Raw genomic sequence first — 12406 nt, 5'->3', positions numbered from 1 at the left:
GTTACAACTACACTATGTCTCCCTGTCAAGGCTTTAGAGCCATCAGTACAGATACCAACACATATTGACCACCAAAGTCCATTTGATGTCACAAAGCTGTCCAAAAAATATCCTCTCATGTTGTCCTGGTTTCCAGTGGTTTGCAGAAGAGGATGTCTTCCTTAATTGACCCCTCATAAACGTAACGGACATATACCAGGAGCTGTGCCAGGCCCGCCACATCTGTTGACTCATCCAGCTGTAAGGCATATAATTCACTGGTTTGTATGCGAAGTGGTAATTGTTTCAAAACATATCCTGCCATGTCTCTCATGTGTCGTGAACAGTGTTGTTTGATGAAGCCATTGTCTCTAAAGTTCTTTTGGCCTTTTCCGCCAGCATTGTCCCAGCCATATCCGTGGCAGCAGGAAGAATTAAGTCCTCCACAATAGTATGGGGCTTGCCTGTCCTAGACACTAGGTAGCTCACCATATAAGATGCTTCTAGCACCTTCTTATTAATGTTATGTGTTGCTTTTATACATGTCTTACTACTCGAAAGTCGTCTTTATTCTTGCTCATAAAACTCCTGTGGCTTATTTTTCAAATTGTCATGTTTCGTTTCTAAATGTCTGTGCAAGAGTGAAGGTTTCCCAAGAGAGAGTAACGGTTAATGTGATTGGATGTTCATTATTTGACTAGGCTACCTGTATTTGACATTGTGTTGTTATTTCACTCAACACTAGATGGTTAAAAAGAAAATTGGGCAGTGAAACGTGGCTAGTCAGCCAAGAAAAAAACCTCACCTAAATGTATAACCCCGTTGGAAAATATAAATGTACTGTTTGAAAAAAAGTGTGGAGATTGTTTGGGATAATCCATTCTAAAATGTCAGTGACATAATATTACATTTTGTGATCATTAAAATTCATTACACTATTTCCAATGACTATTACGTTTGTTGACTTGAAATAAATGTTTATTTTATCTAGCTTTGAGGTGCATTTGTTTCATGTGTGGATCCACTTGGGGTACGTTCAGTTCAATGCTTGCTAAGTGGCTTGACTGTATGTACTGAATGACACGTTCCCCCAAAACGTTTTTCTAAGTTCTTGAACAGACTTTGAGGTACGTTTGCTCTATTTGTTGGGTGTGGCTTGAAGCAATGAGTGTCATATTTAAAGGGCAAAGGTGCATTTTGAACACACAACCCAACCCCTCCCCGTTTTTCAACTGGTTGTTCCGAACAGAATTGAATGTTGCACACTTTTTTTTCCTACTCAACAGCCCTGCCATTGGTCGGCCTACTTAACCATTTCCGGTTTCAGGCTATTTAACCCATTTGAGCCATTTGATTCTGGTTGGTCGAGAGGGCTGGACGTATTTAGACAACATGCTGCTGTTGCTTTAGCTTTCAGGTATTAGTATTGAGTCTTTCTGCAGTGTTTGGGCGTTTTAACTTTGTATCCGTTATCTTGCTACAGTAGCCTAAGTATGTTGGATAATTTTTGTAATTGTCAATACATTTTGTTTTTAACTTACAACCCTTTTTCCGGCATCACTTTTATTTGTCACTCTACTCTGTCCGCTCTCCAACTGTATGCTCCCCAACTGTATGCTCCAAAACCCAACTAACTAGGTTGCTGGGTCCGTTATTCTAAACAAGAGTATTATTAGGTTTGAAATAACAAGTATTTGTTGAAAAAATAAATGACTCAATAAGACTGCAGGTGATTTTCAGACAGTTTATTTAATAGATCACTGAAACAGCTGTGTGTGTCTGTCGAACCTGACACAAACAGAAACTACTACTGGAACTTTACATCACTAACTGACAAACACACAGGCACAGACTTGACAACCCTTGGTCTTCTTCTCTCTGTGTCATACACACTCATACATAACATGTGTTCTAGAGATAGAAAGGTGAATGTGTTGCAAATGGCACTGCATTTTCTATATAGTGAGCTATATAGGGAATAGGGTGCCATTTGGGACGCACAATGCGTTTCTGACATAGGAGCAGCAGGCATGACTGGATGGGAACAAAAACATTCCCTGTTAGTCTTCTTACCAAATTACCCATATTCAAATGCCACTTGGTGTGTCTGTTAAGGAAAATAGAGGGCGCTTCAAATGATCAGAGCCATGAAATAAGCACGGGGGAAAAAAGTATCCTACCCAATGTTACGCTGGTATTCAATTTGATTGCTAATTTTGTCAATGCGACAATTTATACGTCATTTCTGATTGAGCCGACATATGCAGTGTTTACCGTGAATGTGGTGTCCGCGAACGGGGAACATTGCCTTAAAAATGTGCATTGCCGAAAAAGCATGATCGGATTGAATCGCAGCATAGCCCTTTCCTGCAGTCAAATGAGTTAGTGGCCTCATGGGTGGAATGTTATTAATATTTTTTATAATTTCATAATTAATAAACAATGATTTTTTTTACTCCGAAAATCCAATGTGTCTATGTCAAACGTTTAAAAATATATATATTTTCAGTCTTCTGTGATGTATATAAAGTGTAATAATGTGATGCAAACTCAAAATGTAATACATTTAAACTCTATATCTGACATGGTACCGATGTCTTCTTGTTTAAGCCCAGAACCATGTGTGTGAGGTGTATACTTTTGTTTCAAAGTAGATTTGTTTAAGACTACGAAGAAACACTCGGTTTTGACCCTGATTTAGCCCACTGCAGTAAAAGGTTAAGGCTACAGGATGTAGTCCTTGGCTTTGTACATGGACTGTTGTTGAAAGTAAACAGTGTCCTCTGAAAATGATTCCAGTTTTAAAAACAGGCTTTACTGTAGCATGGAAAGAAACATCTTGGTGCTGTACTTAATAGGACCCGCTATTCCTATGGGCCCTGGTCAAAAGTATTGCACGAAATACGGAATAGGGGTCAATTTGGGAAACACGATAGATCTACCCAGGGACGCAGTCCAAAAATCCCCAAATCCCCATTCTAATGTTTCATAGCTTCATTGTGCACAGACACCTTTTAAACTATACTATTTGACATTCCTCTGTACCTTCATTTGCATATTAAACCATATCCTCTACTGACTCCATCCAAGCAAAATCACATCATGCATCTTTTAACAATGGATCTATTGGCAGTACAACAGGGGTTTCAAACACATTGAGTCCATTGGTTCAAATCATTTTACTGGCTGTATGTATTAATACATGAAATAACACTGACCTAAAGCAGTGGTGGCTGGTGCCACTTTAAACCGGAGGACGGGCTCATTGTAATGGCTGTAATGGAATAAATTGAACAGCATCATACACATACCGTTCTAATAAATTCCTTTCCAGTGTATGAGCCGTCCTCCCCTCACCACCTACCACTGACCTAAAGAAACCCTTTAGGGCCAGACACCTGCTTCCCAAATGGCACCCTATTTTGTAAATAGTGCACTACTTTTGACCAGGGCCCATAGGACTCTGGTCAAAGGTAGTGCACTACAACATTATTGGGAATAGGCTGACATTTTGGGTTGCATCCCTATTAACTACTGTTATTGTTGTTTACTGTGGTACAATGTAACTAAACTAGTCTGGTTTATTGGCACCATAAATTTACATCATTTTTTAAAATGAAATCTTCAGTATTTGTCTAAGATAACAATACACATCGTGGCATATATACTTTTAGATCATTCCCTGGTTTTCAAGAAATCCTGGTTGGAACCATTCACAGCCAGAGAGGAAAAGGTTGTAGAAATGAGACACTCCAGTTGTCCTGGGGATTGGTTGTTTAGCACTTACCTAAGGATAATTGTGGCTATCAAACTGAGATTTCTCACTCACTGACTGCCTTTTTAAGGAGTCCAATATTGAGTTACATTGGGGCCAATCACAGTGGCAGCCCAGCAGGTCTGTTCGATTTTTTACAGGGTAGTGGGGATAGAGACAGCCTGTGACCAATGGCACCCTATTTTCTATATAGTGTACTATTGGGATGCATACAGAATGCTTGGGCAGAGGTTCCATCTTGGCCGTTGATGGTTCCAGCACCAGATTGATAGCAGCCACAATTATCTATAGGTAAGCGCTGATCAGCCAATCCCCACAAAACCTGGAATCTCTCATTTCTACAACCTCCTCCTCTCTGGCTGTGATTGGTTCCAACCAGGATTCCTGGAAATTTTGGGGAATATTGGAAAAATGTACAGAATTCTGCAACCGTAACAAAGAGCCTAACAAACCCACTGTCTTGAGCACTGATCCTAGACCAGTCCGAACGAATCTTCACACTGTCCACCAAGGTTTCTAACTTGCTGCAATAAGAACTGATTCTAGACCAGGCTACTATTACAGACAGACTGAAGTAAACATGTAAACACAAATAGAAAGAAGGACAACAAGGAAAAATACAATCATTCTGTACATGTCTGTACATGGCTGCTATACAAAACAGTTCACACTGTTTGTTTGTGATTACACTCAATTGCTTTAATACAGTAGATACCGGATCATAATAATTTTTTCAACAACAACAAAGATATTGTGTCCCACATTGCACCCTACTCTCTATATTGTGCAATATGTTTGACCAGGTCACTATGGGCCCTGGTCAAAAGCAGTGCACTAGACAGGTAATAAATGTGCCATTTGGGACACAAACATGAAGAAGAAGAAAATATTTATAACTCTTCATAAATCAATGCGATTAGCATTAAGACTTGGACCCTCAAGCCCGCCCACTCTTAACCCCTCCCAGCACCTTACTCTGACCCCACAGCCCCACATGAAGATCAAAGACAGTATTAGCATGAAGGCAGATCAGTGTGAGAGAGAGAGAATGTGACTTGACTTGCCTATGACTTGAGACCTGGTTATCACGGATGCCCACGCCACGTGCTCTCTCTCTCTCGCACTGATCTCCCTTCATGTTAATACTGACCAGAGACCTCAATATTAAAAGCAATGACCATCTGTTCTCAGTGAAGGGCATTGGGGATAGACAAATCATTGCAACACTACATCAATCATTATTACTTTAGGCTGGCTGGCTACTGAAGACATGTAGTATGTGCTTTCTATCAAATATAGGCTGGTTTATAAGTATATAATACAACACAGAGATCACATACTTCCCTGTTTTTGTTTTTAAAACATCATTGATCAAAATACCACCACATACATACAGTACTGAATTATATATTGGAGCAACATTAAGTAAGCATTCTGTTTTTAGACCATTAGAGAGATTCTGACAAAATTTGAAACACAGCAAGCGCTTCCCCAAAATGTCACCCTATTCCTACATAGTGCACTATATAATAAATAGGGTGCCATTTGGGACACAACCACAGCAAACAACCACCACCAGTATTGATTGATCAGTCCCTCTAGGAACAACCCTTGGCTAGAAGTGGTTTAGTGGATTCCACATACAGCAATTACTGGATTCACTGTCTGTTTCGCCTCAGTACTGAGGACAGAAATAAAGAAAGCAGACCTGGGTTTCAAATACTTGGAAAATCAATTGAAATACCTATCTGTTTAAAATTGCCTGACATAATAAACCAATAGAAATGTCCCAAAACGTCATACCCCACCCATCTGGCATGCCAGGCGGACTTAACCAAACACTCAAAATATTTGAAAAGATTCACATTTCTGTATTTGATCCCAGGTCTACCAAGAGGTCCAAACACTGTATATTGCAGCTCCAGCTGGAGACACTGTATGTGCTCAGTACTGACACCACCAGTCCCCAGGGGTCCCCAAATTAGGTCCCCGGGTCCATAGGTCCACAAGGATACCTCAAATTTCCACGAGAATTCCATGAGGCTGAGGCCCTCCTTCTGATGGGGGGGGGGGGGGGCAGTGTAATGGGGTTTGGGGAGTAGAGGGGTGCATCAAGTTGACGGAAAGGGGGTGTGTGTTTTGTGTCTTCAGAATATCTCCAAATCAATAATAGGAGAAAATGAGTTTCAGTCCCCAGTTTATTTGTAGCAACCCCCTCTCTCTCTGTCTCGGTCTGTTTGTTGTTTTCTTGACCATCCTATGATAGGTATAAAATCCTTTATCCTCATCATAATCCAGGCTGAGGAGGGTGGCGGAGCTACAGCAGGGGGTAGTGGGAGGGAACATGGTGATTGACATGATGTCTGGCCCCTCCCTTCAGCCACAGGAGATGACAGTAAAACGTTTGGAGATGCAGGACATGTTGTGGAGCACGATACCCAGGAGAAAGAGCAGGACACAGGCTACCAGGATCACTGTACACACCCCGGACCACGTGGAGCCCTTCCCCCCTCCACCACCTCCTCCCCCGGCTCCCCTCCTCTCTGCCTCCTCCAGGCCGTCGAGACTCATCCCCAGGGGCTGCAGCTCAGGCATGGCCACCACCGCCACATCCACCTTCTGCTGCCCGCTGCCACCTGGCAGGAACCGGCAGCCCAGTTCGCCAGGCAACAGTGCCCTCTCCTTAGCGGTGGGCAGGGGCAGCATGTAACAGCCATTGCTAGGCAGGCGGATGAAGACGGGCGTGTGCTCGGAGGCGTGCGGGATGGCGATGACGGTAATGATGTCAGGGTCATCGGGGAGCTGGGAGACGGAGAGGCCGGCGGGGAGTTTGGTGACGCCACGGCACCAGGGGCAGCGGATCTCTTTCTGGCTGGACCGCATCTGGGTCAGGCACACAGAGCAGCACGTGTGTCTGCAGTCCAGCAGCTTGGGCCTCCTTCGCGGGCTGTAGTAGTTAAAACAGATCTGACACTCCAAGATGGAGTCCTGCGAGAGAGACCGAGTCTCCATTTTGTTATGGATTGTTATTATGGGTCCTTTATAGTAGCAATCACGAGCAATCCCGAGAATAGGCTGGTTTCACAAGGCTAGGTGCTTATAGTTTCAGGAGAAGGGAGAGAACGTGCTCAATTATTATCCTCTTGCATAAACAAGTGAAACGGTGCTTGTAACCCTTTGATGTAACTGGCTGTTTTTGTGTACTGCAACACAAACCAGGATGACAAAGAAGAATGCCTCTTATTATTTGACTGTAGTAGCAGGAAGCTAAATGAAATCCAGATCATCCACAAGGCACTTGATTCCTCCTCAGAGCAAAGCTGTGCTGTTTGAGTTCATAGCCCCTGCTCGGTGTCCTTCCACCCACCTGACCGTCTCAGTGTTGGTGTGATGTCTCAGTGTCGGTGTGATGTCACAGGATGATTGAGGTCACACAGTGGTTCATCTGTGAAACAAGAGAGAAGACCGTGTTAACGGGCTGAAGAGATTCACGGGGCAGAGAGAGAGAGAGAGAGAGAGAGAGAGAGAGAGAGAGAGAGAGTGAGAGTGTGTGTGTGTGTGTGTGTGTGTGTGTGTGTGTGTGTGTGTGTGTGTGTGTGTGTGTGTGTGTGTGTGTGTGTGTGTGTGTGTGTGTGTGTGTGTGTATAGAAGTGGGCTTCAACACTTATTGTGGAGCAGAAATAGGAGCACGGGCATGGCATGGGCAGTGTAGCGGGCAGCCAGGCATGTAGGCTTTTGTGTGTCCCGAATGGCACCCCATTCCTTATACAGTGCACTTCTTTTGACCAGAGCCCTATGGGGATTAGGGTGTAGCCTGTGTCCCCCTCAATCCCCCTGGGGCTGGCTCATCAGCCTGGATCTCTCGCATTCATTTTCACACAGATAAATCAGTTAGCTGCCCTGCCCCTATCAACGCTCTGCCTCTCTGCCTGGCTTTAACATCAAAAGGAATCACACACACACACACACTTCGCTCTCATCAGACACATTACAGAAACGTGTGAGGATGCTCATACATGCCACATCATACAGAGAAAAGAGAAGGGAGGGAGGTCGTCATGCCACAACCACACGTGATGTAAAGTGACATTATCATCCGTGACATATCCACATCAGACACAATAGGGTAACTCAGGGCACTAAGGCCAGCAGAGGAGATCTGATAGTGGGTCGGATTTAAGCATTTTTCATAATATTGCTAATTACTTTTTATCTTCAGCCACAGCCAGAAATTAAATTATTGGTCATCACACTACACAGAATACATCAAAATCAACATACGCATTAGTTAGCCACAGGCTCTGTGAAAGTTTGTTCTCCCACTCTTCTTCTTACATAATCATTTCAGCCATGTTAGTTAGGGCAATTCCATGGGAACAGAATTACGCCCAGACTCAACATTTTTCACTTCAAATGTAAACCAAACAAAAAACACTGATGTCTAAGCTTAACAAACCACACAGCTCTATGCACAAGGACTAATTTAACAAGATGTTAGTGTAATTCTGTTGCCAAACGTTGCACACTTTTTCCAGATTTTTTTGTTTATTTACTATTTACTCCTTTTTCTAAGTAGTCATTGTGCATAGAGTATGGTAGTAGGCACATGTCTTAGTAACTGACTGACAGAGGGACAGTGACATGGAAAAACCGTGAAACCTTTTAATTTCAAGGTGACCATAGATACTATTAATGTCAACAGTATAGTCAAATTATACCTTGTCAATTAAACTCCTCAGCTCTAACAGCTGTTTGCTCACACGTTGTAATGGAATTACAGGCATAGAGAAGACATCCATGTGACATAGCGGTTGTGTCCCAAATGGCTCCCTATTATCTATGGGTCTTGGCCAAAAGTACTGCACTACTTAGGGAACAGGGTACCATGACACTGTCCCTCCACCTTTTGGGACAGAAACATATATTTCTTGTGTTAGGTTTCTAAATCCACTGTAAATGCAACACATTTTCAGCGGTTAGCGTCTCCACCACACACATCCGAACCTCACCCACTTCCTCCCTTCCCCTCTTTTCCTCTCCCTCTATCCCTACCCAGGCAAAATGTATCTTTCTGTTTTGGTTCTGATGCGATACCCCTTTCACTCCTCACTCTCCGCTTGACCTAGTTTCTCTAAACCCTTCTGCATTCTCTACCACCATTTCAAAGTCAAGTAAAATGCAGAAAATGCAGTAATTTTAGTTACGGGGATGAGAGAGAGAGAGGGGGGAAGATACAGAGGGAGAGAGAAAGAGAGAAAGTAAGGGAGTCAGATGAAGAGAGAAAAAGAGAGCGAGAGAGAGACCTGCCTGATGGGTAAGACAACCAGGGGTATTAGTAAAAACCCTTCATAAGATAAGGATTAGCTTTGATCTGACAAAAATGCTTTGTGGCTCAATATTCCCATACACTCATTATTTCATGCTCCTCTCCTTCATAATTTACTCTCTTCCCCTCCATCCTCTGTTATTTACACTCTCTAAATACATTTCTCGACTGTTAGTCTGTCTACCTTTCTTTAGGTTACTCCTCTCTCTCGCTCTTTCACATTATAGTTTTGTGACCCATTTTCACATTTCACCTAGTGTGGGAGAGAAAACACACCTCACTGTCACTGAGCATAACTATAGGAGGTACGGCAAATCTCATTTCTGAACATCCTCTGTAAAACACATAAAAGCAACTGTGAATGAATTCAAAAAAGTCTTAATACAAGGTTTGGTCCGTCATATCATATGACTGTAGGAAGGGAATATGATTAAGTAATGATGGTGAGTTCCCTACTGGAACCCCTATCCCTGTCCAGAGCCCCTTTGGCCCCCTGGGACCATCCAAAAGGACAGACACACTCCCTTCGCTGAGCATAACTGGAACACACACACACACGCACACACACAAACACTCTGTCCCTCCAGTCTCCCCTGCCTCGCTCCACAGCACACACAATCAGCCGAAGGAAAAAGCTCACTCCTCCTTAAAGACAGCGGCTAAAAATAACCAAGGAAAGGACACACACACACACTCCCAAAAATGATAAACTGGTTGGAGCAAGTCAGAGAGGGGGGTAACAAGTAGCAGGGGATTTGGAAGACAAAGGAGGAGAGGAGAGAAAGGGCACAGAAACACAGGTTAACACCTGTCATTGTAAATAAGAATTTGTTCTAAACTAACTTCCCTAGTTAAATAAATAAAATCCCAAATGGCACCCTATTTCCTTATATGCTCCAGTCCAAAGTAGTGCACTAAATAGGAAATAGGGTGTCATTTGGGATGTGTCATAGACATTAGACATGCATCAAAACTAAATAGTTCACTTTTCTGAAAGAAAGGCTGGCCATCCAACAAAATAACATACACTTTCACAAAAAGTCATTACTATGCACATGTATGCATGAAAAGGCATTGATATTACACCACTTACACGGGTGGCCACTTACCAGTACTAAGACTAAAAACTCTGGCACAGTCAGAAACAGTTACTCTGTAAATTGAAACTAGGGGTTAATTGACATTACATGGCATGAGGCTAGGTCTAGGACAAACCCTTGACTAAGTTGCCAAGTACTTTTACGCTCCACACTCACTCCTAGTTAATCCTCCACTCAACAATTAATCTCAATAAGACAAAAAATGTATTATACATCGCAAGTGAAGCACACAAGCGAACAAAGAAGACCACATTTGCCCTTGAGAAAGGTGTATCTCGATGATGAAAAGTGTGTGTGTGTGTGTGTGTGTGTGTGTGTGTGTGTGTCCAGAGGCCTGTGCAGTAGACTGCTGCAGGACACATTATGGCAATTTCCATCTTAAGGACCTAGTCCCCATCAGCAAACGCACACACACACACACACACACACGCCCACAGTCCCCATCCACAGATGTGCCTGCCAGGCAGCAGTACTATAAACTCTGGCCCACACACCCACATGAGCGTGACCAACAAACACACAATCCACTACCTCTCGGATACATCAGTAACACAGCTGAGGGGGAGGTGTGAGTATGTGTGTCCATGTGTGTGTATGACCTGGAGAGGGAGGCGATCATACATCTCTTGAGGAGCTTGCATCTCATTCTCCAAAGCCAATATTTGACCACGTCCTTGGCTACCTTTCCTTTCTTATCAACAAACCCTAGTGGAAAACTGGAGAGAATAGATACAACACTAGGACCAGACTTACTGATTGAATTTCCCTGATCCAGAAACACAGACACCTCACATTGTTCTGTCTTAATCAATGTCTATCTAGCAGCTGGCTACATTATCAGAGATACAGGTAACTGCCAAAATAAAGGAAACACAAACATAAAGTGTTGTAGCCCTTTATACTTGTACCTGTATATAGGTTGAAAATGGTCGATTTGGACAATGATAAGTGCATAAAATGGAACGCAGTGGCTGTACAGTAACATGCTATACATGACCTCAGGCTCTGTCTGTATGGGTTTTGACAAGAAGGAGGGATGGGGGAACAAGAAGATCCCCCATGCTTTCAGCTAATTGAGCAACGTTTGCAACTGTTTTGTTGTCTTGAGTGAGAGAAATGCTGTACATGTATTTTGAAAGATGAGACATAGAGGATTATAGTAAATACCGCGTTGATGTCATATAGGGGGAAGCCAAACATCCAGTCCAAATGTGCACTTCACATTTCCATCTCATAAAAATCATATCTATCGTCAAAGTGGAGGATCATTATGTTTGATGTACAGTACCAGTCAAAAGTTTGGACACACCTACTCCTTCAAGGGTTGTTCTTTATTTCTACCATTTTCTACACTGTAGAATAACAGTGAAGACATCAAAACTCTGAAATAACACATATGGAATCATGTAAGTAACCAAAAAAGTGTTAAACAAATCAAAATATATTTTCTATTTGAGATTCTTCAAAGTAGACACCCTTTGCATTGATGACAGCGTTGCACACTCTTGGCAATTAACATCCCCCTTACGCTCCTTTGAGACCCCTCTATCAAAGACTCTGGGATCTTTTCTGCTAGCCATGGTAGCCAAAATAATGGGCAACTGGGCATTTTTATACATGACCCTAAGCATGATGGGATGTTAATTGCTTAATTAACTCATGAACCACACCAGTGAGGAAGCATCAGCTTTCAATATACTTTGTAGCCCTCATTTACTCAAGTGTTCCTTTATTTGGCAGCCTCTTATTTTTTAAACTGCATTGCTGGTTAGGACTTGTAAGTAAGCATTTCACTGTAAGGACTACACCTGTTGTATTCGGGGGCATGTGACAAATACAATTTAATTTGATTTGGGATATACACTGATTGCACACAACATTAGGAACACCTTGCTAATATTGAGTTGCACCCCCTTCTGCCCTCAGAACAGCCTACATGTGTCAGGGCATGTGCTGTTAAAAGCATTCCACAGGAAGGCTGGCCCATGTTGACTCCGATGCTTCCCACAGTTGTGTCAAGTGGGCTGGATGTTCCTTGGGTGGTGGACCATTCTTGATACACACGGGAAACTGTTGAGTGTGAAAAACCCAGCAGCATTGCAGTTAAACTGGCACACCTGGCACCTACTATCATACCCTGTTGAAAGGCACATACATATTTTTACTTGCCCACTCACCCTCTGAATGGCACACATACACAATCCATGTCGCAATTGTCTCAAGGCT

The 12406-nt window shown here is 42.8% G+C and overlaps 1 protein-coding gene across 3 annotated transcripts in view; it reads right to left on the bottom strand.

The window, feature by feature from the left end:
* Positions 1-1709: 1709 nt before the first annotated feature.
* LOC109909570 (E3 ubiquitin-protein ligase RNF152-like) overlaps positions 1710-12406 on the bottom strand; it is a 53070-nt gene continuing 42373 nt past the window's right edge. For all 3 annotated transcript variants that reach the window (XM_031796285.1, XM_020508588.2, XM_020508590.2), the window contains one exon: positions 1710-7199. In XM_031796285.1, coding sequence (XP_031652145.1) covers positions 6131-6766 — 636 coding nt within the window. In that variant the 5' untranslated portion in view covers positions 6767-7199 and the 3' untranslated portion in view covers positions 1710-6130. The remainder of the gene's footprint in view (positions 7200-12406) is intronic.

Source organism: Oncorhynchus kisutch, linkage group LG18 (assembly GCF_002021735.2).
Source record: "Oncorhynchus kisutch isolate 150728-3 linkage group LG18, Okis_V2, whole genome shotgun sequence".
NCBI classification, from domain to species: domain Eukaryota; kingdom Metazoa; phylum Chordata; class Actinopteri; order Salmoniformes; family Salmonidae; genus Oncorhynchus; species Oncorhynchus kisutch.
Note: the sequence above shows the minus strand (reverse complement) of the source record. Positions and strands in the feature narration are given on the sequence as shown.